General features: G+C 33.2%; 1 protein-coding gene across 1 annotated transcript in view; it reads right to left on the bottom strand.

Moving 5' to 3' along the window:
- Positions 1 to 351: 351 nt before the first annotated feature.
- LMBRD1 (LMBR1 domain containing 1) overlaps positions 352 to 27,820 on the bottom strand; it is a 110,778-nt gene continuing 83,309 nt past the window's right edge. Inside the window, exons 10-16 of the mRNA XM_041761492.1 lie at positions 27,678 to 27,742; positions 27,228 to 27,330; positions 26,575 to 26,679; positions 24,319 to 24,468; positions 22,891 to 22,969; positions 970 to 1,061; positions 352 to 819 (exon numbers count right to left, since the gene is read on the bottom strand). Coding sequence (XP_041617426.1) covers positions 703 to 819; positions 970 to 1,061; positions 22,891 to 22,969; positions 24,319 to 24,468; positions 26,575 to 26,679; positions 27,228 to 27,330; positions 27,678 to 27,742 — 711 coding nt within the window. The 3' untranslated portion in view covers positions 352 to 702. The remainder of the gene's footprint in view (positions 820 to 969; positions 1,062 to 22,890; positions 22,970 to 24,318; positions 24,469 to 26,574; positions 26,680 to 27,227; positions 27,331 to 27,677; positions 27,743 to 27,820) is intronic.

Here is a 27,820-nt window from a genome sequence, read left to right as displayed (position 1 = left end):
TTTTTTCAAAATCAATTTTTCTTGATAAGACTCTCATTTATGTTGGAAGGCAAATTTTGAGGTTAGCCACCTACAACAATGTGTAAGGCTTAAATACTAAAGAGGTGATAATATATCTAATGGAGTAATATCTGAACAATACAACACATCTTGGAATGCTGTGGTCTTATAGCACCAAGTAGCTTGAAATCTGCTCATGAAATATATTTGAATGGCACTAATGATATAATGCAGAAAATAGAAAACAAGTTGCATAGAGGAGTAACATTTATTTATCGGCTATCTTGTATTATTTTTAGACAATCAGATATAGACACTTTGGAATTCCACATTACTCTAGAAACCCAAAGGCACAGATACAACTGATTTATTATGTTTTTAAAAAGTGACAAAAGGGAATATGAATTCTGGAAGATTTTTAATCAATTCAACACTATTATACACTAGAGAAAAAAATTTCCACAAAACATTCTCTCACAAAGTCCATGGTTTTATATTTACATAGAATTATTATAGCAATTTTAAATGTTAATCTATGATACAATAATGTTACTTCGGATAACATAAAAAATATAGTTTTTTTAATAGCCATGCTCCCATTTTTGATGAAAGCTAGTCAGTTTATCCTAATGTTAGTTTAACACTTTAAAAATGCATAATAGACATTCAATCAGCCTTATAAAACCCCTAAGAGAGGGGCCGTCAAACAGAATAGACAGAGGGCTCATCATCACTTATGTCTGAATCATCTTCATCAACTCCTTCAATGACAGATTTCTTCCCTTTACAACAGGATATAATTAATCCAATCAAGAATACCTGTAAATTTAAATAAGCTACATGTTATTTCTTAAATTTAAAGTCATTCAGAAAGTATTGAATTTAAAATGCACAGTGAATTTAAAATCCACTGTGATACAAATGGGCAAATGAGGTTCAGATCATCCCTAGTATACCTGTACTACTTACCCCAAGAAAGGCCCAGTTCCCAAAATAGTATGCAGCACTAAAGAACCAGAACTTGTGAAGGAACAGATATGTGCGCGTAACAGTACACTGATCTATAAAAGCAAATAAAGGATAATAGTGAAAGTTTCTTTCATGAAATGGACTATTAAAACTTTATCTAAAAGATTATTAACCAAAACTAAAGATCAAGGTCATATAGTCAATAGGTGTTAGAGAGAAAATTGAATCTAGATCTTTCTCTAAAGCCCACTCCTTCAGTACCCTTAATATAGTGTTAAATTACCAAATAATATGACATTTCAAAAAAAATAAATGACACCTATGTAATCCTGGCTTTTAGGTATAAGAAAAATTTTATTGGATAGTTCCATTTACTTGAAAGAGAAGAAGCATTTTAATCTGGAGTGCCAGATATGCCCTAACCAAAACAAAGTTTTATTTTATGTGTTGTTAAAGAAGATATGATGAATATACGAGAAAATGAACAAAGTAATCAGGTGTGATCATAATTAAGTTGTACTTTTCTAAAAATCTAATTCTCAGGACAGCTCAACTTTGAGAGGTGTTCTGAGATTTACTTTTTTAAGACTGCTATTGAGAAAGAAATACAAATATGTCATTTACTGATATGCTTATCATTTGAATTTTAGATTAGTACTTATGCTTGAATTAAAAATAAATCATACACCAAAAATCAATCAATTGTATATTTTTCTCTTTCAAAAAAAAGAAAAGAAAAGAAAGTAACCTTTAAAGAGAAAGTGGCAGACTGTTATTTAATATTTAACATCTGTGTTAGACTCCATACTATTTTCGTGCAAATACGTTATTTCCATTAGGTTACAAAGTCCTTTAAATAGATATGTTTAAGAAATAGTATCTGAGGAAATATTTGTTTATTGATACCATTCAGAAAGGCCCGAGGCAGCTTAGGCTTCATTGAAAAATTATATACTCTGAAGCTAATAGAGGATTTAACCTTCCAAATTTCAGAAGGCCTTTTTTTTTTTTCGCTACAGAAAAAAATCTTTCCTTAATCTTATAAGGCAACTTCTTTTTAGTCAATTAATTACAAAACAGATTATGATTTCTGCATATTTTAACCAAAATTGACAACAGCAAGAAATTCCACATGCAACTAGGAGACAAATATCACATCCTATTGCTGATTAAGAAAATACACTGTTGATTTCTAATTTTATGAACTCTCTTCTAGTGTCAATAAATACTATTTTCTCTTAAAACATAAAGTTGAGTTGAGAAATCTGTAACCCAGTTTTTTTTTTTTTGTAACCCAGTTTTTTACACAAAGGTTCTAAAACACTTTATCTTGGGGAGTCTATCACATGGTTTTCGGAAAAGCAGGCTTTAGGTTATACTTTATGCATATATAACACTTGTCATATAAAGTTTTAAATAGGTCATGTAAATAAACAGGTAATCTAAATCTTATCTACTCTAATCCCTTCCACTGTACTTCAACATTTACTTCTGAATTACTCAATAGCAATTGGACAAAGCATTTTTTTTCTTCTGGCAGAAAAGCATGCAGTTTAATAAAGAGGCAGTATCTTCCTTTCACAAGCAGAGATCACCAATCTAATGATGATCTATTGATCCTCATACCTTCACAGTCCTCCTACATATTTTTTGCTCTCTTTCTCAATAGAAAAGTCTAGAAGGAATATTCAAAGCTTCCTAACAAAAAACAAAAAGGATTCAAGCAGTAGTGGCTGAACAAATGTTTCTCTACTCTCCTATGGTTACTCGTGCCCAAAATTATAGCTAGACACCGTACTCTGAGTTCAGTCTAGCAGAGAAACCTAGACAGGAAAGTCATTAGTCATTCACTCTGCTCCTCAATATTTTACTCTCCTCTATTATAGAATTCGCTTCAAAGTAATATAACTACAGGCATACCTTGGAGATACTGCAGGTTAGGTTCCAGACCACCTCAAAAAAGTGAATACTGCAATAAAATATTGCAGTAAAAGCGAATCAAATGAAATTTTTATTAAAAATTATTTATTATTAATTATAATTATTAATTAATAGTTAAATGTGCAAAAACATTATGTCTAAATAAATAATGCATATCTTACTGAAAAAATACTTTATTGCTAAAATCTAACCATAACCTGAACTTTCAGCAACTCACAATCACTGATCACAGATCACTGTAACAGATAAAATGAAAAAGTTGGAAATTTTATGAGAATTTAAATGTGTCAAAGAGACATAAACTGAACAAATGCTGTTGTAAAATGGTACCAACAGACTTGCTCATGCAGGGCTGCTGCAAACCTTCAATTTATAAACAATGTAGTATCTGCAAAGTGCAATAAAGTGAAGCACAATAAAACAAGTTATGCTTGTATTCAATTTGACACTTTTTTCATTAGATAAGCCTGAGTATTTCAAATATCCATCAGTATACCTGGCATTCATATTCAATGTAACTGCCAAAATAAGCTAAATATTTTTAAAGGGGTATTTTATTTTAAAATGGAATTGCTAAACACAATTCTAATTTAACTTAAATCTGACAAGATTCCAATGATGTCAAAACAAGACACTTGCGTATGTCTTAAAAATGAAAGTATAACTAAATGTCCAGTATGGTGAAGGAAGAGCCCAGACTCTAGTCTCTGACAACTTAGTGTCAAATATCATTTGGCCACTTCTTTGCCACGTGAATGGGAAAATCTGAACTGTTCAGACTCTGCGCTTGTCAAATGGAGATATCACCGTATTTCTTTATAGGGTCATTCTAAAGATCAGATGAGGTATATCAAAATCTCTATGAAAAGTGTAGAAGTATAGCTGAATCCATGATAAGAACATAGTTCTCGGGGATCCCTGGGTGGCGCAGCGGTTTGGCGCCTGCCTTTGGCTCAGGGCGCGATCCTGGAGACCCGGGATCGAATCCCACATCAGGCTTCCGGTGCATGGAGCCTGCTTCTCCCTCTGCCTGTGTCTCTGCCTCTCTCTCTCTCTCTCTCTCTCTCTCTCTCTGTGACTATCATAAATAAATAAAAATTAAAAAAAAAAAGAACATAGTTCTCAAGAGCTGTTGAAGTGGTCTTGAGGAAAACAAATATTAAGATTTTAAAAGTAGTAAAGCAATAGTAGTAAAGAAAATAATTGCTTAGGTATTAGTATCATGACTACTGTGTCTATGTTCATTATTTTACTGTCCCTATAAAGTGTCACCAGCGAGACCCCAACGTCTGTATTCACTAATCCCTATCTTGCATTTTTCCTTAAACTCTTCTTTCGGGCTACCTCTTAACTCAGGCAAATGAAACTGGAAACTACCATTCAGGGGATGGCAACTGCCCTAACAAGACCTCCTGCTGCCCAGACCACCCAAGCCATTTGAGCTAAAACACTAACTTGTGCCTGTCCAGATGGACCAAGGAGTGACCACTGGAGTGACCAACAATTACCTTTACCTCATTATAATACTAAAGTCTCTGCCCCAAGAGGAGCCATAGCCTCACTTATATAACATATTACGTACGTATAGACATGCTTTCTAAGGTGCATGCATGACCTTATGCTCATTTTTACACAGGATGAAAAGGCTTCCCTATCTATTAAACCTTTTTAAAAAAAAATTTTTTTTATTTATGATATTCACACACAGAGAGACAGAGAGAGAGAGAGAGAGAGAGAGAGAGAGAGGCAGAGATATAGGCAGAGGGAGAAGCAGGCTCCATGCACCAGGAGCCCGATGTGGGATTTGATCCCGGGTCTCCAGGATCGCGCCCTGGGCCAAAGGCAGGCACTAAACCGCTGCGCCACCCAGGGATCCCCCTATCTAACTATTTATTCATCCTAACCCTAAAAATAAAGGTACTCATTCACCCTCTCTTGGGGAATCACAGCTTTGGAAGCCATTCCTCATGATCTCCTTCTTTGCCAGAAATAAAAGTCTTGGTATGACCATTCAACCTGGTGCAGTTTGTGACTCACCTAGGAGCAAACTCACATTGATTGGTTCAGTTACAAATACAGATACAAAGGGATTTGGTGAGATTTGAACCTGTATAATTCAGTAATATGCTGTCTCCTAAACAGTAATATACCTTTAATTAAATAAAAATAATCAATTTGATGTTTTAAAAATGAAGAGAGGGACAGATTAGGATTTATGCAAAAAATGCCTGTTCATAATTATTTTAAAAACAAGAGCAGTATGTTCCATAGCTTACGTATTACATGAGCTTCACCTTACCCTTATAAGGGTATACTTAAAGATTCTTTGGGAGTCAAAAATTCACTGAATTAGAAATTTCAGGGCCAGAACAGGGATTATAAGACAGAAGCTGAGCTGCAGAAGCAAGTCAGATCAAATCATTTTTCCACAGAGGTCTAATAATCCATTCAGTGACATTTTAAATTGGCCTATACCCACTGATGATTTTGCCCACCACAAAAAATATACCTTAAATATTTTTCCTATCACATTATTTTACATGCTTACCACCATTTTCAAAGGTTGCAGATTTGACACAAATCTACACTACACTACAAATCCATATACACAATGAGTATGTAACAACTCTTTCTAGCTATCTTTATATGTATGCATTATTATGTTTACATTTATATAAAGTGGTATATGACTACAGATATTTTTATATTCAAGTGATGATTCCACACTGAATAAACAGAGGAGGCTTTTCTCCTGACCATCTGCCATTTTCTAGATGTTTACCTGACTCACGATACCTAGGAGATCTATAGAGGTCTTTCTAGTTATCTAAAAAATTATAATTAAGTATTTTGAACTTGGTTCAAACTTCAAAGCAAATTTAAATTGCTGGATATTTCATTTAAGGGTTGTGTTCTAAAATCAAAAGTGTTCAGGAAACTTCTGACTGTTGTACCTCAAAAGGACATACAAAAGTTCTAATTAAACTAAAGAGTACTATTAACAATGAAAAATTAAAGTAGGGGTTAAGATAAAAAAATTTCTGACAACAAAGTGGCTGTACAAAAAAGATCAAAATTAAAAGAGCCAAGAAAGGGCATTGGGAGCATATGAATAAAATCAAAAGACTTTTGAATACTGACACTACTACCCTTCCTCTATCTCTTCTCACTTATCATCTAATAAATAACAGAAAGTACAATTAAATCTGTTTTCACGTAACAGCAACCTTTAAAAATATACCTGATAAATTTTATATTCCATTCTTCTTGTTTCCTCTTAGATTATTTGTTATATCATCGTTAAGGTATGCTGACTACCACTAAGATAACTTTGGTTATTAGCTATGATAAATCACACCATCTATTTTGAATATATTTTTAAAACATTTAGTGTTGATTTAAGCTACAATTAAGTCATCATGTTATACCTTCACCTGAAATCAACTTAGAATTAATTACACTCTATAATTGTACTTTATTTATAAAACGAATCCTTATATTACATATGCATATATAAAGAAGGCCTATGAGAAAACTCCTGCATCATGGAGAATGAACTTTGAAGTGAATATTTTGTTTGGCTAGTGACAAAAAACTAGCAGAAGACTGGACTATTTAGAATGCCACTTCATTTCTCATGGCTATCCAAGATTATGCTAACTTTGATTTCTGATTAGGGTCTTGAATATTTAAATATTGAATATTTAAAATAGACATATGAATCTTAACTATATACAGACTAAGGAGCTCGATTTTATTGTGATAGGATTAGGAATTATTAAATGATTTTAAGAAAGAATAACATGAGTGGCTATAGACTAGCAGAAGGGACTGAGAGTTGATGGAAGTTCACTCAGGCAGAAGACAATCCAAGTGAAAATGTGAGCTGTTAGAATGGAAAAAAAAAGGTTAGACTGAAAGATTTTAGAGGTATAATTCCAGTTAATCACTGTTTTAGTGTCAAATGGACTTACAGCATATGAAATATACACGCGTAAAACATTTTGATATACTTACAACACACATCCAAATAAAAAGGGGCAGAAAAAAATTAAAATACATAATAAAAATCAAAGTTCTATATTTCTTAAAATTGAACAAATGGCATTCAGTTAAATCAATGTTTTGTTAAATTTCACTGGGGGGCTAGTCAAAAGGGAAAGAACTGGTAAACATAAAGAAGTACAGAAATTCTAAAGGAAGTAGTTTTATTATATTTTATGAATACACAAACTGTATCAGGTTAATAAAGATACCGCTTGTCAGATGTTTTACACTAAACAATAAGTTTTACAGGGGTGCTTAGGTGGCACAGTTGGTTTAAGCATTTGCCTTCAGCTCAGGGTGCTGGGATTGAGCCCTGCATGGGGAGCTCCCTGCTCAGTGGTTACTCTGCTTCTCCCTCTCTCTCTACCCCTTCCCCTGCGTGTGCTGTCTCTCGCTCATGCTCTCTCTCAAATAAATAAAATCTTAAAAAAAAAAAAAGAATGAATTCTACAGTGATTATTTTTAAGAACAAATGATAACTTCTGTTGAGCTTTGATTATACTTTTAAAAATGTAAGGTATTACAAAGGTGCTAAAATATGTAGTGTTCCAAGAAAGAATGTTCCTAATATCACTATATTACTCACTGGCCATATAAAATTTATAAAATGGGAGTCACAGAGATAAGCATTAGCATATAATCTGTTGAAATAATCACAAACTCATTAGTAAATTCTAAATTAATTAAGATTTACTGTCTACTAGTCTTAATTGCCCAAAGACAGTCAAATATAAAACAGAAAGAACAACCATTTTCCATTATATTTTTTTCATAAAATAGTAATAGTGTAATGAGTATAGTAGAAAATATTAAAGGTAGAGATAGAAAAGTGAGATTTGGTTCTTGAGTATGCCACATATACTGTGAGATTCTGGGGTGAGTCATCTAACTTCTGGATATCAGTTTCTTTCTAAGTGACAATGAAATAGTATCTGCTTGTGATATATAGTGACAGGACAGTCTGATCTTTTTTTTTTTTTTTTTGATAGACTGATCTTCTGAAAATTAAATTTAGAAATCTACATGTGATTTTAAAAAAAAAAAAGACTGTTTTAGGAGTTAGCAACCTTGAGCAAGAATCTCTATACAAGAGGTTAAGTTTCACAAAATTACCTAGGTTGGCTTTGGCATAGATTCCAGAGAACTCAGAAAGCTTACACCTAATTAACTTTAGTATTCTTAGTTGAACTTTTATCAACAGAGTCAAAATGTCACCTAGAAAAAGAACTCTGACATCAAGAGACTTTCTGGATTGCAAGCAAAACCCAGGAAAAATGATGCTGTAGTCAATACCTAATTTTCTGGTCTGCATGGCAACCTCACTTGACAATGGATGACACAATATATCAGGCTATCTCAGCTAGATGATACCAGCCAATAAGATCAATGAGGCCTTCTTTATGATTCTATGCCTACCTAGAAACTGTGACTATAAATTTGGTTTTCAAAACACATTCTTTCTCTGCGGTGAGAATTCACTAACCCTGAGTCTCTAGTTTCTTTAATAGTTATATTTCCTATGATAAATTAATAAACTCACAGCTGGCTAATATATTAGTCTCTTCTCTGTTCGGTCAGTTATCTGAAGCCCAATATAGACACTAAAGACCAAGGTATAGGAGCATTTGAAAGGTAGGTAGATTTAAATCAAATAAAGCTATCAATTCACAAACTTGTTACTTGTCAAGTAAAAGATTATAAATTTACAGTACTTAAGCATGAAGAACTATTTCAATCTGTTGAGAACAAAGCTTTTTGGTTCAAGATGACAGACTGGGCACAGTCATTTGTTTCTTTCCTTCTCAGGACCTCATTAAAAGTTAGAGTATAGGAATAAAACCAGCGGCAATCTCTTAACAGCAAACAGAATGGGAAGTAAGCCATCAGGTGATGAAAATCAACAATAACCTGGAAGATGAAAAGCCACACTTAAAAGGTTTCCAATAAAACAACTAGTTTCCCTCCCATTTATTTTAAAATATAATTTAAGGATAACTAGAAACCTCAGTCACAGAGTTCCCATGATGAGGCTTCCTAGTTCCTGATACTTAATGTAAATTAGCATAAATATGAATACATCAGATATATACAGAAACTATCAGCATGAAGGAGAAAGGACACGATAAACAGAATTGTTCCAAGATAAACAGAATTGTAATTTTATTTAAAGGAAACCATTAAGAAAAATGTTTAGTACCTTCAGGTATTGAATAAGATTTTACATCCATAAAACAAGGATGCTTGAAAAAGATCAGAATAAGTACTTGAGGAAAGTTATGACTTTGTTATATGAAATAAAAATTTTAGGATATGGTTTGAAGATAAAGCTGAACAAACACTCAAGTATCCAGAATAAAACGGTAGGCATAGAATATGAAATATGGATGAGATAGATGATGAACTGAAGATATCCAGCAACTAATGAAGATGAGCTCCCCAAGAGAGAATGGAGAAAAGAGAACTTACCAAGTTAGCTTCAAAAGAAGTAGCAGAAACGAACTAGGGGTGGGGGAAGGGGAAGTGGGAGGGGGGTGGGAGCGACTGGGTGACAGGCACTGCGGGGGGCACTTGATGGGATGAGCACTGGGTGTTATTCTATATGTTGGCAAATTGAACACCAATAAAAAATAAATTTGCAAAAAAAAAAATAAAGTAAGTCCATAACTAAATTTCAAAACAAAACAAAACAAAACAAAAAAACAAAAGTAGTAGACGGCATGAGATTTCTCACCAGTTAAAAAACGAAAGATGTGACCAGTTAAAAAATGAAAGAAGATGACACAATGCCTTTAAAATTCTAAAAGAAATGATTTCTTATGTGGATTTCTAAGTGCAACCAAATTACCCATCAATTATATAAACTGAGATACTTTTTGGACATATAAGTCATTTTCAGATGTGAAAATACAAGGCATTTTTTTTTTTTTAAACTCAAGAAAAACTAAGGGGTTGGGAGAGGAAATCAAGAAAAAAGATATGGCTTATAATGCATCTAAAGTCCAATGAACAGAAATAATAACATTACTGATAAGCAGCAGAATCAGAAAACAATTGATCTAAATAAGAAAAAGAAGTCAACAGGGACTTAGAAGGTACAATGGATTTCATCCAACAGATTAAATAAGAAAGAAGCTAGAATGGGCAGCCCCAGTGGCTCAGTGGTTTAGTGCCGCCTTTAGCCTCTCTCTCTCTCTCTCCCTCTGTGTTTCTCGTGAATAAATAAATAAAATCTTAAAAAAAAAAGGCTAGAAGATGCTAGCTAAACTAATATTTTATGATACTTAAATAACATTTTTAAAATGACAAAGAAAAATAACAAATAAAAAACTGGTTTAATTCTAGATTGTTATTTTGAGGAAGATAGAAAAATACACTTAGATAATATTTTCTTATCCTCAAGGAGCTTACATTCCTATAAGAGAACAGGGGTGCCTGGGTGGCTCAGTCAGTAGAGCATGCAACTCTTGATCTAAGGGTTATGAGTTTGAGTACTACGTTGGGCACAGAGATTAAGAAAATTTAAAAAACTAAAACAGAGATAATATATATAAATGACCATAAATTAAGACAGAGTAAGGTAGTCATAAAATGTAAATGATATGGGAATTCAATGGATAAAAAGAGACTGCTCATGTTTAGAGGCTCAAAAAAAATGGTTAGGTTTGAAATAAACATCATAGGACTCAGCAATGAAAACAGGCAGGGTGGCATAGAAACTAGTTGTGATATTTCAAGAACAAATAGTTGAAAAGCAAAGGTGGAAAAGATGGCGATGTTCAGAAAATGTATGAAAAAAAGCTACATAGCTGTAGGATGGGTTAAAATAGAGGTAGTCCTTCAATCCTAGATTGAATCTGTCAGATGATGAGGCGGAGAAGCACTTAAGGTTTCTATTGGGGGAAATGGCATTATCAGAGTACTTACTTTAGATCAGTGGTTTCTACAGTGTGGCTCCCAGACCAGAACCCTCGGAAAATTCTCCCACCTCAGATTTACTGAATCAAAAATTTGCCATTGGTGTTTAACAAGCCTTCTAGAAACTCAGATGCATATATAAGTTTGATAATCACTGCTTCAGAACAATTAAGCTAACAGCACTGTGCAGTGTAGATTAGACTGGAGCACTAGTTAAAAGGTACAATTCATGTGAGATGTGAGGGTCATTCTGGCAACAAGCTGCATCCCTTAGCAGCTGCCTGGGTGTGGAGGAAGAGTGAATGAAGGTTAAGTGTGCTTTGAAGAATGGTGGTAGTGTGAGAAATAGTGAAGTCAGTAAGTATAGTTCAAAGGCTTTATCTAGTAGTTTATACTGTCTTCATCAAGAACTAGTCATTTTAAACATTTTAATAAACATTACCAAAATAAGGTAGGCTCTGTATATTATTTTCACTTATATTGATTAGTCTTATAAAGCTACCAATAAACAGCTAACAGGCTAACATCTTTATTTTGCTTGCTTTCTTGACCATGAGTTTAATGCCCTAACCCCACATACCACATGACCACACTTGCTCTCAACTGTAGGGGAAATCTAATGAGAAAATGTGCAATGACCAACAGTGAGACCGAGAAGTTAATAGGTTATCTTACTAGTTTTCTATTTAATAAGGAATACCAGGAACAAAACAAAGTCAAACAGGCTCAAAGAAAAAAAGTATAACCTTAATAGCTGCAAGCAGTTTTCAAAGACAACTATTCTAGATATTATCTAATAAGTAGAATACAAAATATTAAGTAACATTTTCTAATTAAAATGCTAAAAAAAAAAAAAAAAAAACAAAACAGAGGCATCATTCCTGACCCCTTTTTCTCTCCTAGCCTATAACTAGATTTCTCAGAAAATCCTACTGGTTCTACCTTCAAAATACAACAGCATCTGACCACTTCTTGCCACTTGCATCATCATCACAGGCTCTCTCTTGGATTACTGAAAAAGCTTCCTGTCAACCTGTTTTTGTCCTTGGGTTTATTTATTATGGTCAATCTCAGGGGTTGGCAAATTATAACCCAAAGGTTACATTTAGCCCATCACCTGTTTTTGTAAGTTTTACTGGAACATGGCCACAGCCATCCATAATGTACTGTTTATGGCAGCTTTAATACTGCAAAGGCAGAGCTACACAGTATGTCTCACAAAGCCTAAAATATTTACTATCTTATCCTTCACAGAAAAAGTATGCTAAGCCCTGGTCCCTAGGCAACACAGTACAGTGATCCTTTGGGAACATCATGTCACTCTTCTACTCATAATCCTGCATCTGAAAGTAAAAGCTAAAGTCCTTAAACTTGGCTGCTTTTTGTTCCTCTATTTCCTCCAGCATACTTCTACTCTGCACTTGCTGTTACTTTCATCGAGAATGGTCTTCTCCCACATAGCTGCCTTTGTTCCACACTTGCTTAAGGTTGTTTTCCTTAAATGACAGCTTCTCAGTAAGAATTTCCTTTCTACTCAAAATTTCAAATCATCCCTCCTTCTGGACACCAGTTACTCTCCTTCGGTTCTTTATTTTTCTCCATAATACTTACAACTTGTCTCCTACTACTACGTAAGCTTCATGGGGACAGGAACATTTGATTCTGTTGTCACTATTGTTACACTAGTACCTAGAATAGCAGCTGACACACAGTAGACATCAATAAACATTTGTTAAATGAAGCAGCACAGAATAGTAGGTAAGTAAAATTAAATGACCATATGGAATCCCAGAAATTAAAACATCTATAAACTTACCTTAAAATTTCAAGACAGATAGGATGGTGATTCTCAGTATTACTAAAAAAGATATGTCAGTATCTTCTAAAGGTGTTCAAATTGTAATAGCTATTAATGGTGTACTCCTCAAAGAAATCCTTTAACTTTCTAAACAAGGCTATCAAAACTATCACAATTCTAAGAGTTGACTTATCTTTGTCTTATAACTAAATCTATCTTTTTGTCTAATAGTCAAAATCTAACTATCCTTAATTTACCCATCCCCACCCCCAACCCCAAATTTTCAGACTCTAAGACAAAAAGACCACATAGTTGTTTTTCAAAGGCCATTGCCTGAATCCTGAATTGGATCTTATTAGTTACACAATTCTAGAAAGCTAAAATTAATTAGCTTCACCTAATATGGGGTAGGAGGTGTTAAACTGATAGTCCATATTCAAAATCCGCCTTTTAAATAACCACAGTAAGAGTCGGGTACCATTTTCACTTCAAATTATATTTATGGACCATCCATGTGGGCACATAGCACCAGAGGAGGCATTAACAAATACTGTCATCACAAAACAGCAGTGTCCTTTTTTGACCATAGCCCTTAAGGCTTTAGTTTCTAATGAAATATCTTGAGCAGTTTCATTTTGAGCCTGTTAAAATTGGCTTTCTTTAAAATGTGAATTTTATTTATAACTATATAAATCAAACATCAAATGTCAACTAGTGTAGTAATTCCTTTAATAACACTGGTTTTTTAAACAGAAATAAGAATCTCCTAAAAAAGCATTTTTTTCTTTTCTTCTTCTTCTTTTTTTTTTTTTTTTTTTTGCTTACAGGTCAATGTATGACTGGGTGGGTAAAAAAAAAAGAAAAATTACCTAGGGGCTCAGTTAGTTAAGCATCTGCCTTTGGCTCAGGTCATGATCCCAGGGTCCTAGGATCAAACCCTGTGTCTTAAAACACACACACACACCCAAAAAACACAAAACAATACCACCTGAATCCATTGTTAGTGATCACATAAAGTGTTATGAGCAGTATTGCTTAGTAATCTAGACCTCTAAATAAAATTTCCTGGAATCTTAGAAGCTCAAGTAGAAAGAAACCATTCCATATTCTAGGGAAAAGGATGGTAGTAAGAATTTAAGAATTAAATTTTTCAAAGTCTCAGTAACTACCCAATCCACTCTCACAGGTTGCTGATACTATCATAAGAAACCACTTTAGTTAGAAAATCCACCTATTTCAGCTCGAAGCCTTCAAAAAAAAAGCTTCATCTAAGAAAATGTAAAAATCGCTCTATCAATAAATATAGGTGATAAATTTATGGAAAAAATCTTAAATTATTTAAAGAAATTGGATTATATAACCAAATATAGAACATCATCACTGCACTTAAACTGGTGGATTATTAAAAAATATGAAAAATTTCTCCAATAAGTTTTAAAGTACTATGTGGCTTTAGAGAAGAGGTTTAATTTCTGAAGATGTTTTATTTTTTTTTGAAGCGTTTTTAATATGTGCTTTGTGAATTTAAACTGTCCTTCTGCATAGAACCTCAATAGGAATACATTCTGTAAACCTAACCAAAGAATAACTCATTTTACATGATTGAATATGTTTATAATTAAATCAAGGTTTATCTGATGCTAGAAATTTATACCAGAAGTGACAGGAAAATATGAGAGATGAATTATTTTGTAGCAGATTCAAAATTAAAAATAAACAAGAAAGATTAACTCACTTTCATATACCTTTTATTCTAAATTGCTTAGGGAATTCACGAACTTTCATGCTCAAAATGTGTTTTGCCATTTTGTAAGGCAAATACATCATGTTGAACCACTGGGGATGTAAACTTAAATTTATAGAATTTAAGAAAAATAACATATAAATGTAAATTTTTAACAGTATATAAATAATGTGTAATTATATAAATAATATATAATATCCCCTAAATAGTAGTTAGAAATGGTTATCTTCAGTAGTTCATATCTTGGTCTATTCTTGGGACTATCAGTTTTTAAAATAGTTGCCATTTGGTGGTGTTCAGCAGTTCTCATGTGGTTTTTTCCCCCTCCCATTTATCATTCTCTTAACATATACACACTTATCTTTTCTGAACCATATATTGTAACAACCTCCTAACATTTTAGGATTTTTTAAGCAGAAGGATATTCTCTTACATAACCAGAGTATAGCTACTCAAGAATTTTAACGTTGATACTATATATATATCTTAAAGACTTTATTTATTTATTCATGAGAGACAGAGGGAGGCAGAGACATAGGCAGAGGGAGAAGCAGGCTCCCTGCGGGGAGCCTATGTGGGACTCAATCCCAGGACTCTGGGATCACAACCTGAGCCAAAGGCAGACAATCAATGAGCCACGCAGGTGCCCTTGATACTGTATTTTTAAGACTTTACAGTTCATATTCCAACTCATTTATCCCAGTATATTCTTTCTAGTATTTTTATCCTCTAGTCTAGGATCTAATCCAGGATCATGTATTACTTTTGGTTAACATATCTAATCTGTAACAGTTTCTCAACCTCTTTGTTAAACAACAGGCTAGTTACTTTATACAATATTTGTCAATTGTCAATTTGGTTTTGTATGATATTTCCTCATGATTTGATTCATGCTGTCCTTTTTTCTCAGGATGTCATGCACTGCCCCTTGATGATGGTAATTTTGTTTTACTGGTGCAGCTACTGCCCAGTTTCTCTGACATATAGCTATAATAGCTACCACATTTCCTCTTGGAACTAATAAACAATGTATGGAGAACTCATTGTGGTTTAAAGCTGTAGTTCCCTGAAGTGTGTTTAATTCTCATTACTGTATGTTCATTTCTAAATATTGTATTTGGGTCCATTACAAATCCGTTACATTTTCATTCATTCATTCTTTTTGTTGTTCCCTGACAATATTTTGATCTGGTCTTATTCCTTTTATCATAGTTCACTGTTCTATAACCTGTGTTGATAATTCCAGTATCTGCTATTAGCAAGTCTTTTTGCTGCCTGCTATTTCTTCTTTTTTTCATGGTGTTTTACCTTGTGTGCTTAAACATTTGGCTCCAATGTCTTCATTTGTGCTCCTTTGAGGAAATTCCTTGAGGCCTAGAATTAAGGTGCGTTCCTCTAGTGAACCTTTATATTTACTTGTGCCATGTACCTCATCTGCCAGTCTGAGATGACAATGAAACAAATTCATCCTGGTGATGTGTATTTGGACTACAAATCTGCAAAGAGCTGGTGGTACTGTGGTTACAGTTTCTCAGGGACGTGATTCTTAACCTTCCTATGGTCAACTTTGCCTTCAATTTTCTGGAAGTTATAATAGAACTTTGCTTCTTGCTCATCCTCAGATGGTGATGTAATTCTTGGGGGGAGGGAGGGAGGGGCTCAGCTTTACAAGACAGTACATTCATCTCCTATAAGATGCCCCACTTATGTGTGTTCTAGCCCTGCATGTCCAATAGCCACAAATAACATGTGGCTATCAAATAATTCATATGTGACTACTGAGACTAAGGAGCTGAACTTCTAATTTTACATTTACTTTTAATTAATTAAAATATAGGGGCAGCCTGGGTGGCTCAGCAGTTTAGCATTGCCTTCAGCCCGGGGCGTGATCCTGGAGACCCAGGATCGAGTCCCACATCAGGCTCCCTGCATGGAGCCTGCTTCTCCCTCTGCCTGTATCTCTGCCTCTCTCTCCGTCTCTGTGTCTCTCATTAATAAATAAATAAAATCTTTAAAAATATATATATATAAATTAAAAACTGAAGCAGTATAAAATATTTTTTTCATTAAACACAACTTTATTGCTTTGGTAAAACTATATTTTACTTTAATAAACGATTTCACTTAGATGATGAAAATTTAGGATTTGAATTATGGTGTTACTTAAGTGCAAAAATATACACCAGGTTTTGAAGACTTAGTATGATTCCATCCCTAGAGTTTCTGATTTAGTAGGCTTAAGGTGGTGCCTAATAATTTACATTTCTAACAAGTTCCCAAGTTCCCAGATGCTGCTGGTCTAATGATGACTGAAAACAATTGAGATTTTTGTCTTAAGATCCTATCAACACTTTGATACTTTTAAGAAACTTGATATTTTACTCAGCAGTTTTTTTTTCCCCTTGGGGTTTTTATCATGACAATCATTCCAAACTCTTAGCCATTCAACTCCTCATTCCATCTTTAACCTGTTCCCATCAGGTTTCTGCCTGCACCATCCAATCAGAACTGTTCTTGTCAATCATCCAACTCACCCCACCAAGAGTCATTTTTTAGTCCTGGTCTTACCTGATTTATCCTGACAATGTTGAACTTGACCCTGTGATTCTGGAAACCATGGTTAAATAAATCTTCCTACTCTTTGTATGTTTACGGAAAAGAATTCCCCTTCCCACATGACTTTGTTAAGACTCATAGATGGCCCCCAAATATTTACCTCTGACAAGAAAGACACAGGCCCTCTAAATTCCCAGTCTCTGCTTCAAAAAAGATGACCTGAGCTGTGTGTCTACACTGATCAATCAGTACAAAAGTCTTATTAATTTGATTTGGCCCCAATTTAAATTCCTCTCCTTCTCCAAAACCCTTAAATCTGGCCTGCCTTAGCCTGCATCTGCTCCTGAACACACCCCCTTGGCTGACCTTGGGGCGGGTGGGGGGATCATTCTCTCATCACCCTACTCCCAAACACCTGGCTCTTTCTAGCCTTATTTACTCCTCCCTACCTAGAGACAAACAAACAAACAAAAAACCTCTTTTCTGCCTTATCTTGGCAACAATTAGAGATCTCACAGTAAGAGAGTTTTTCCTTATTGCAAAAGTCCTCCTCTTCCTATTGTCATCATCTGTTTAAATAGTTTCTCTCTCTCTCTTTTTTAATTTGGCAAATGCCAGCACTTGAAATGGTGCACCACTCTTCCCTTGCCTAATTTTTACCTAACTCACTGTCCCTTCTTATTTCTTTGCTGCTTGCTCTTCTTTCTAACCTCTTACCATTGGACAGTTCCAGAGTGAGTACTGTACCTCTTCTCCATTTATATTCAGTCTCTTGGTGATCTCTCATCCAGTCTCATAGCTTTTCTGCCCAGCAAACCCTGACTAATCCTACTTACAACTTACATATCTCTTTGTGGCCTTTATTTCTATCTCTATACTTCTCACACAGAAAATAAGGAGAAAAAGAATTCTCTATCTGTAACTGACATAGTATGTTAGAGATAAATGTTTTTAGAAGGATAAGTACTTAAGTTTTGACAAAATAGGTCAACGTGTTTATTTGCTGGCAAAACAGCCAAGTAAACAAGTTTTATTTAAGGAGAAAGAAGTATTTGAGTCATTTCTTGATGATGGGCTTACTTCAGAATTTAGTGTTTAATTACTTTCTAAAGGTATCATAAACATTTTACTTTTTTTTCAACATTATCAATTCAAAATAATTCTCACTTTTCCCTTTGTACTTAGTATATACAATTATAACTCTGCTTTACTTTTTAAGTCTGCTTAGTTTTTTATAATTCATGTGGTTTAGTTTAACACATCAACTTCTATTTTAGGATCACCAGCTATCTTGAGTCATCTTAACTATTTGTCCTAGAAAAATTATATCCTAAGCTAAAATCTAACGCTATGTAGTAAATCATTTGTTTATTTAAGACTGGCTATATATGTTAACAAATACACTTAATCAGAATAACCCACAAAAATCAAGTTTGACTTATACAGACCACTTCATTTCCAGTTCCAAGTAAGACAACACACGTTTACTTCAAGAAAGTATAAAAGAATTAAATAGAACAGCACAGATAAGACTTGGATTTTTATATTTGGAAACATATTATCTTCCCTCATACCTCATTGTATTCCACAAATATCCAATGCTCTTGCCGTAATTTACTATTACCATAATATGCCAAATATATTTATGTCTTTATGCCTTATTAATGCAGGTGCCTTCTCTGCTTGGACTATCCTCATTTTTTTTGTTGTTGTTGTTCATTTAGATTTATTTAACTTATGCTTTTGGGCCCAGCTGAAATGTTATACTGCCCCCTGGGCAGAATAAATCATTATTCTCTTTTGCCTTCCTAAAGAATTTTGTCTATCATTTCTTTATAGTTTGCCACTTACTTTTCCTTCTATTACAATTATTTATTTTCATATCCAACTCCATTAGCCTATGTGTTATTCAATGGCAGAGATACGTATAATAGGGATATGTATTTCCTCTGACACTTTCCCAAAATCTACCCCAGGACTCACAATGCCTATTGTATTTGTCCATTAAGGGACAATGATTTTTCAACCTTCTATTTTGATTCCAATATTTATGTATGTTTATGTGACTTGTGATAATTGTTTATTTTAACTATTTTATTTACATTACCATATAAATTATATATTAACAGTTTTTAGATGAAGTAGCAATTAAATAATGTAAAACTAGGAATGTAAAAATCCTTTTGCCACAATGGCATGTAAAACTTAAAACTTGATTTCTAATTTGCCAAGTTGACTCACTTTAAACATATAAACTATGTACTACCTGTCAAGATAAATTATGTAATATTGTCATTTTAGGAAAAGTTTATAAACCCAGTATGATAAGTATTCCTCATAAATCTGCTAAATCATTCTATTCTGTAAGAAATTATTGTAAACACAAAAACCTATTTTTAGGTGAATAACTCTCTTTTGAATCTGAGACACTATAAACACTTAAAACTAGGTGTCAGTAATTTCTTCTATATGTTTAATGAATGCAAGACTACCCCATATATTAATTAACACATTATTACTTAAGAAAAAAGTCTCTAAAATGAACTGATTGATAAGAGATCCATATATGTATTTTTAGAAATTGTTGCTTTAATATCTTTCCAGATAATCTTTCCAGATTATCTTTCCTCAGAACTAATCTTAAGTATAACGTTATAAATTATAATTTTTGTTTCTAAATCCTGAACTCTTCAAGATTCTGTTACTTGCAACAGACACATAACAAAAGTGCCACCAAGTGCTTTATGGCATATTTATATTGTAGTACCATCTACTCTAGTCAAATGTGCCCACCAAAATGTCACAAACAACAGTGTTTTTTTCTCTGTATGCTGAGATTTCCAAGTTTGTGTTTATATGGATACAGCCATACCAGCCTGTCACCATATATTCCACACCACCCCAACTCCTACGTGTCAAATCACATGTCCTTATCTGTTCTTTGTCTTTCTCCATCATTATTTTTATTAAAAAATCTGCCCTGCTACCCCAAATCCAATGATATTTCTACCAGGAAAATAAAAATGAGCTAGAGAACAAAAGAAAAAATTGAGAAACATTAATCAAATCCATAAATCTAAAGGGTGTGTTTTGCACTGCAAAGTAACATTTTCAAAGGATAAGTCAACTGAAATGTTTAAGAAAAATATTCAAACAGTTCAGAGTCATTTTAACTACTGTAAATTAGGTTAGACAGAAAAAGAAATACTAAATAGGATTCATAAAAAATTATGCTCAAGTATATCTTCTGACTAAAGCTTATTTAGATGATACTAAATAAGCTTTAGTCAGATGATACTTGAGCATTACATGAATTCACTCTGTTCAGCAATACAGAAAACTTTAAATTCTCTTTACCAGCGCAACATAATATTGAAATATTAATTTGTTTTTATTTATTTTTCTGCTAAAGTTTCAATACTGTCATAAGAACTTTAAAAGCAGAACCTATTTTAGATCTTCAGGGTCAGTGCCCTCTTAATTAAAAAAAAAATTACAAGTCAACTACTCAGCAGTAATTTTTCATTCTATTTTCACTTAGTTAAAAATGACAACCCAAAGCATTTCAAATATCAACTCTATCTGTGATGTGATGTATGTGTACATTTCAAAGTAAAAAATCTGGGACTAAAGTCATTACAGAAGTAGAACTGGAAAGTCAAGTCATATCTATTTATACTATAATCGTTTTACTATTAGCTCTTCAGGCAACAAAAGGTATCCTACTGGATTTGTTCTCCCATCTCTTCTCTTTTTGTTCTTTTCTCCCAGTTCTAGTCTCTTCTCTTATTTCCCTATGCATCCCAGACTGTGGTTGGTCACTTTATTCTATCACTCTTAGCCTGTCCTTTGCATCCTACTTAAAACCTTCAAACTACCCTTCCCAGAAAGCTAAGCACTGATGAAGAATAATCACATCGGTTGTACAGACTTGTTCAACAAACACACAAATTGTTAATCTCATCTCTGTCCCCTGACATATTTATCTATCACTAATTTATCTTCAGTGAGATCCCTCTTTATTCACTTTCATTATCTAACAAAAACTTTTGCAGCTTTCCTGAATTATGGGCCCCAAACGGCCTACTCAATTCTCAGCAGATGACCTGGACTTACACTTCATAGGAAACTGAGGCAGTCAGATACAAATAACAACTTCCTGCCCACTCTCACTAAGAAACTACTATTTGAGTCCATGTCCTTGCTTCTTTCCTCACAATCTAGAGAAAGAGGTACCCTTCATTCTATCTAACGCATCCTGTCTTGGATGTTCTTAATATCATCTCCTCTAGAACTGGATATTGTCCCATCATTCATCCTTTCTGATATTTTTCAATTTCTCCTGTTCTACTAGTTCCAGGCCATCATCCCTGATGTCTCTCAAAATCTATTTAAAAAAAAAAATTATTTGACCCTGCATGTCTTTAGTTTCTGCCTAATTTCTCATAATCCCTATGAAGAATTTCCATGAAGACTAATGTCAATTCAGTCACTGATTTATATCCCTTTTTATTCAGTACAATTAGATTCCTTTTCATCAACATTTTTCTATTTTTCAGTCTTCTCTTTACCCTCTTAGTTCCTTACTGAGTTTCAACTGCCTATAAACCTCCACCTAAATGTCCTAGAGATTATCTCAGGCCAACTAATCATTTCTTACAATTCTGTCCAATCTTAGTATGTATTTTTAAACTCAATTTGGTAATACCAATATTTACCAAACTACTTGGTAACTGGGGGGCCATTCTAGAATCTTGCTTAAAACTCTTCATTGACTCTTTTAAGTTATTTTCCAAAACATTTTGTGATCTGACCGCTAACTTTTCAATCTCATTTCCTCTCTCCCTCCAACCTCCTACCCCTAGAATTTAAAATACAATAACAATGGTTTAGATTCTTTTAAACACATACCCATATAGTTTATGATAATTTTATTGTGCATTTTTTTCTTAGGCCCAGAACAACTTCCCCTGATGCACACCAGATAAATTCTTCTTTAACCTTGAAATGCAGCTTTGGTGTCACTTTTCCAAAAGCCTTTCTTTTGACTACCACTGCACAACAAAAATCTCCTCAAGGTGGAGTTAATTACTTCCACTCTGGGCTAGGCCTATTCTTTCTATTACACCATCACAGTCTGCAGTTGACCCTACTAAAAAACTCAGAATTTATCTTTTTATAATGGCACCCATGAGTGATTTATGAAAAAATATACTACATTTGAAATATTACTTTACCCTGATGGGAAAAGCATTTTGAAGATAAGAGTAGGGAAAAATCTGCAAATGAAAAATGAATCTGGAATCCTTAATCAGGACAGAATAATATTCAAAAGGAAAAAAATTACCTTAATAAACAGAAAGAAGAAAAAATCTCTAAAAATAGGTTAAAAGCATAGGATCACAGAGTTTTTCTTAGAATACACATAAAATACTTACCATAGTTCCAGTTACAACTGGAACTGGAACAGTTATATGCTCTTAAAAGTGAACTGCTATTATCATTAACATTATTATTCTTAAGTAAAATAACTAGACGTATATGAATGAAAAGTTTTAAGTCATAGGTACTTTTTGTCTTGGTTCTAAGAATTAGATTCCACCAAAACTATCTTGAGTTTTTCAAGGGGTAAAAAAGGCATTTAAAAGTGATTTCTTATTTCAGTAATAAATGTAATAAATAGTAACTACCTTTTGTTACTTAGTAACTAACGAATTTATAATGCTCCTTTCCTTAATGGAAATCTATATATCACAAAGAAATTTTCCATTGAAAAGACTTACCAATTTCTTCTTGCTAAAAGTTACTTTGTCACCACATATTAAAATAGATGCATTAAATGATTAATGCAACAAAATGCAAGCCAACTCTTTTCTCATAGAGTTATAAATTCTAAAAGAGTTGATAAGAGCTGCCTTACCTTCAGGGGCATCAGCATCACATCTCTTTGGCACAGGGAAGGCTGAATTGTTTTTATGGTCATCATAAGTTATATTGCTCTAAAAGACAAAAATACAGTTAAAATGTAAATATATTAAGAAATATAATTGGATGAAAAAGTAAGCATATTATGAATTTTATTCTGTTTTCTGTTAAACTACACCTAGCTAATATTTTAAAAGGTAAATTTTACACAAAATTACAATTAGAACAAAAGGATTTATGGTAAATTTTAACAAATTAGGACTTTTTTGCAACAATCTTTAAGTACTGGACTGAACAACAGAGCTTCTTCCCAGAGAAACACCTTACTTATTTTTCCACTGTGCAATAAGAATATCTTTTGTCCATGCAAATGCATGATCTCCCTTCATTTATTCATAGAAGAAAGTTTAATAAGCATGACCTAGTGAACCAGGTGCAGGTGATAAGGCCAGAAGAGAATAAAAAGATATAAGAAGTGGAAAACACGATTCAGGTGATCTTCTAGTACTGTCTCCCAAACCCAGGTTACTCATGTACCTCTATAATAGTTTGTGCCTTATATTTGTTCCACCTACATTATTAATATCTGTCAATGAATTGATTTTTCAACCACCGGCAATATTTATTAGTATGATATGAGGGAAGGTTTAATGTGCTTGTTATATATTTGTTACTAAGTACATGTTAAAGTAAAGAATGGAGGAAGTACAGGCTAAAAAGGAGTGATCTGGGCAGACTAGATTAGTAACCAAAGACTCCATTACAGCAAAACTTGAACTAGAACATGAAACACAGATGTGATTTGCATTATTAAGTAGAGTGAGAGGTATTTTAGGAAAAAGAAAAGAATTACACAGAGGTAGAATCAGATATGGTCAAAATATTTTAAACTGTCAAAAACACCAAGTTAGCTGTCCAGTTACAATCAGGACCCACAGCTGGCTTCTGAAAAATCAACGTTGGGGTGTAACAGGTAAGAGGACAATTGTCATGTTAAAAGAAAGCTCAGACAACCCACAAATAAAATATTTTTAGTCTTTCCTATGGGATTCACAGTTCCAATAATCAGACATACTTTGCTCATCAAAACTTTTTGGGAGCTATATTAATAAAACTACTTAAAGTATTATTTCAAAAGAAATATTATGAATTTTAATAAAGGACCAAGATAAAGCTCAGGAGCATAGCACCATGGAATCCATTTAAAGAACCATTATAATAAAATTCAGAGTATTATTTAAAAAAAACTTGTACAAAACAAACATAAACATGCTCAAAAAGGGAATGAAAAACCTGTTTAAGCAATGTTAAACTTAATCTGTTTAGTTATTATCTTATACCAGCCTTCACAAATTAAAATTTGGTTGTAAATATCACTATTTTTAAAATACCAAAATGATGACGTTCAAAATTTTGCACTTACCTCTATTAAATAATTTTGGCTTCCATACATAACATATTGGGGAGCAAGACTATAAATCATGTAGCTAGTGTGAAGGACAATAAGCAGAAGTATCATGCAAAGAAATAAGAGTGCCTGGGGCCTGGTTCTACCTCTTCTAATTTTATACAGCTGAAAAGAAAAAAGACAGTAACAATATTTCAGCAATATGCTTTAATTTTAAGGCACTAAGTCCTTTTTATGTGTTAGAGGTAATAATGAATACAGTTCAACCAAGCATTTCTTTTTTCTAAAATAAAGAGTAAGAGTTCTTAATCAGGGACACCTGGGTGGCGTGGCTCAAGCAGTTGAGCGTCTGCCTTTGGCTCAGGTCGTGATCCTGGAGTTCCAGGATCGAGTCCCGCATCAGGCTCCTGCATGGAGCCTGCTTCTCCTTCCTCTGCCTATGTCTCTGTCTCTCTCTGTGTCTCTCATGAATAAATAAATAAAATCTTTTTTTTTTTAAAGAATCCACGGTTAAGTGGATACTACATGTTTCTTTTTTTTTTTAATGATTTTATTTATTTATTCATGATAGACACAGAGAGAGAGAGAGGCAGAGACACAGGTAGAGGGAGGAGCAGGCTCCATGCAGGGAGCCTGATGTGGGACTCAATCCTGGGACTCCAGGATCACGCCCTGGGCAGAAGGCAGGCGCTTTAACCACTGAGCCACCCAGGCTGCCTAATAAATAAAATCTTAAAAAAAAATTCTTGATCATTTCAAATGATTACGTGAATGACAAAGACATTTTTTTCTCTGTAAAGCGTTTAGTTTTAGATTTATGTTTATTTTAAAGTCACAGTAAAGCAACTATATTCAAAGGATCCTATAAATCATCCTTGAAAAACTGAAGACCTAGAGAATAAATTATATATTAGTATTCACCTGGTTGGTTTCCAGACAAATCTTCCAAACTTATTACATAATAGCATCTGTTATAAGTTTATAGTACTAAGGAGAATTATGAGTTACCACTAATGCTATCTAAAGATTAGAGGAATGAGTTTAAACTATAAGCATTAGTAATATATTCATGGTTTTATATAATATTACTACACAAGAACAGACATGCCACGCATTTATAAATACTCATTTCTATGAAATACTCATGATATTCTCATATTATACTGTTACAAGTTCTAGCTTATAATAATTTATATTAATCTGACTGCAAATATTTTCATATATATCTATAATAAAGGAAAACTAAAACATGTTTTAACAAATACAATGAGCCAGGGGACTTACTTCATTTCAATGGCAGAGCACATTTTTATTTTAGCAACTAAGAAATCACTTCCCTGTTTTACTAACAGATTTTAGTATAATATAGAGTAAAAGAGTGCCAATTCTGGATGGGATGATAACATGAACACCTAAAAATTGACATTTCCCAGTTTCCCTTACATCTAGTCATACCTAGCAGTGATAAAATATTAAACATCAAAAGGAAAGAAGGCTGCTGGGAATTTCTGGGAAAGCATTGCTTTGTTGATATATTTTTCTAATGGAACATGAACAGGATAAATGGAGCTGCAGCAGCTATATTACAATCATGAGGGAGAAGCCAAGAGGATTACAGAGATGTTGCACTTGACATTTTTGAGCTACAAAGCAACGCTAGATTTTTTTTTAGCAAGAAATCTTTTATTAGTTCAAACCACTATTTAACTGGGTTTTCTCTTACTCACAGGTAGAAGTAATCTCTACCTGAATCATCTTTTGAAATTCTTATCTCAAAATAACTCTTCTCCGGTCATATAGAAATCTTAGTATGAAGGGCCATCTTTTGAGCTTCAGTGTATTCATTTGTACTTCAATGTGTTTCCATGCACCAAACACTAAGGAAAATAATTTAACTTTTAGACCAGAGTTTCCCAACCTTGGCACTCTTGACATTTGGAGCTGGGTAAGTCTTTGTTATGGGAGGCTGCCCTGTGCAATCCAGAATGTTTAGCAGAATCCCTGGCCTCTACCCACTTGACACCAGTAATACCCACTAGTTTTAACAACCGAAAACCAAATGTACACAGGGAGCAAACTTGCCCATTGAAAAACCACCACTTTTAGATAAAAAGCACCTTTATGCTAACATGAAGTGAAGAAGCCAATACTTCCATCACTTTTAATAGCAAGATATTTACAACTTTCATATTATAAATCTAAGTTAATTTGTAGTAATAGAGATTATGTACAAATGATGAAAAAAATCAAAATTAATATTGCTATACTCACTCTAACCCAAAAGAACCATATGCCAATATTTCGAATTCCGGCCATTGAAGTAAATATAAAGTACATAATAATAATTGTTATAAGAATATAATCAAGAGGAAACACCTGAAAAAAAAAATAAAATTTAATTTAACACATAAACAGGGCACTAGAAGTCATGTAAAATTAACTGAAACTACATAATTAATATCTGACAAATGTGTAAAATATCAACCCTGATTTAAATCATGCTACTATGATACAAAAAAAAAAAAATCTTCCAAAAAAACAATTACTAAACTGTTACCAAATTGCTTAGTACTATTATCCTAAGAAAAATCCTATAATAAATTAAACTAAAATTACATTTACATATGGAATGAAAGACTTCATTAAAAATTTAAAATAGGAATTACTTGGAAAAGCTCATCTGAGGTATTACAATGTATGCCAAATCAAATTATGTATAAGAGCTCAGCAATATATCAATGTAATAATCTTTAAAATAATATATCAATGTCGAAGTTATATATAAATAAAGAGCCAAATCAACAGAGGGCATAAGCATATATTGCCAAGTATTAATAGTTTGTTAACATAATAATTTGACAGAGTGTGAGAATTTTTGCTGGAGAATACAATGACTGTTTTTTGTTTTTTTTTTTTTTACTCACTGTTTGTAGTACAGGCAAAAGCATATTCAGTGGATTACTTAGGTTAGCTCCAAAAATTATAAAACCAGAATCTATTCCAGCTGAATGAAGGGCTTTATCCAAACTAAAACAACAAAAATTTAAAAAGTGAATTTATTTATTATATTAGCACATTTTCAATTAACTTAGAAAAATATCATAACTTAAGCATGCAGATTCCACAAAGTCAAAGAAAACCATGGATAACAAATTAAACCTCACTTAAATACCTTACAGACACTGTTCAACTGATACAGAAAAAAGAAATACCATCTATTATTGCAACTTTCTAGTCATTCTTTGAGTTAATGCTGTAGAACACTTCAAGAAAAATAACCAAAGATGAATAGGATACACTAATGGAATCCAGTATGGAAACTGTATAACATCACAGGATGTGTGTGCTTTAGAAAATAAGTGTACTATACTTACTTTGATAGGAAGAGAGAAATTACAAACAGCAATGCAACCAAGATGAAAAATATTCCCCAAATGATCTAAAAGTTAAAAAAAAATCATTAAAATATAGCTCTAGAAGTTGATATTAAAAGCACAAAACCATTATGTTCAATATG

The sequence above is a fragment of the Vulpes lagopus genome, chromosome 1 (genome assembly GCF_018345385.1).
Source record: "Vulpes lagopus strain Blue_001 chromosome 1, ASM1834538v1, whole genome shotgun sequence".
Lineage (NCBI taxonomy): Eukaryota > Metazoa > Chordata > Mammalia > Carnivora > Canidae > Vulpes > Vulpes lagopus.
This window is presented reverse-complemented; position numbering and strand designations above follow the sequence as displayed.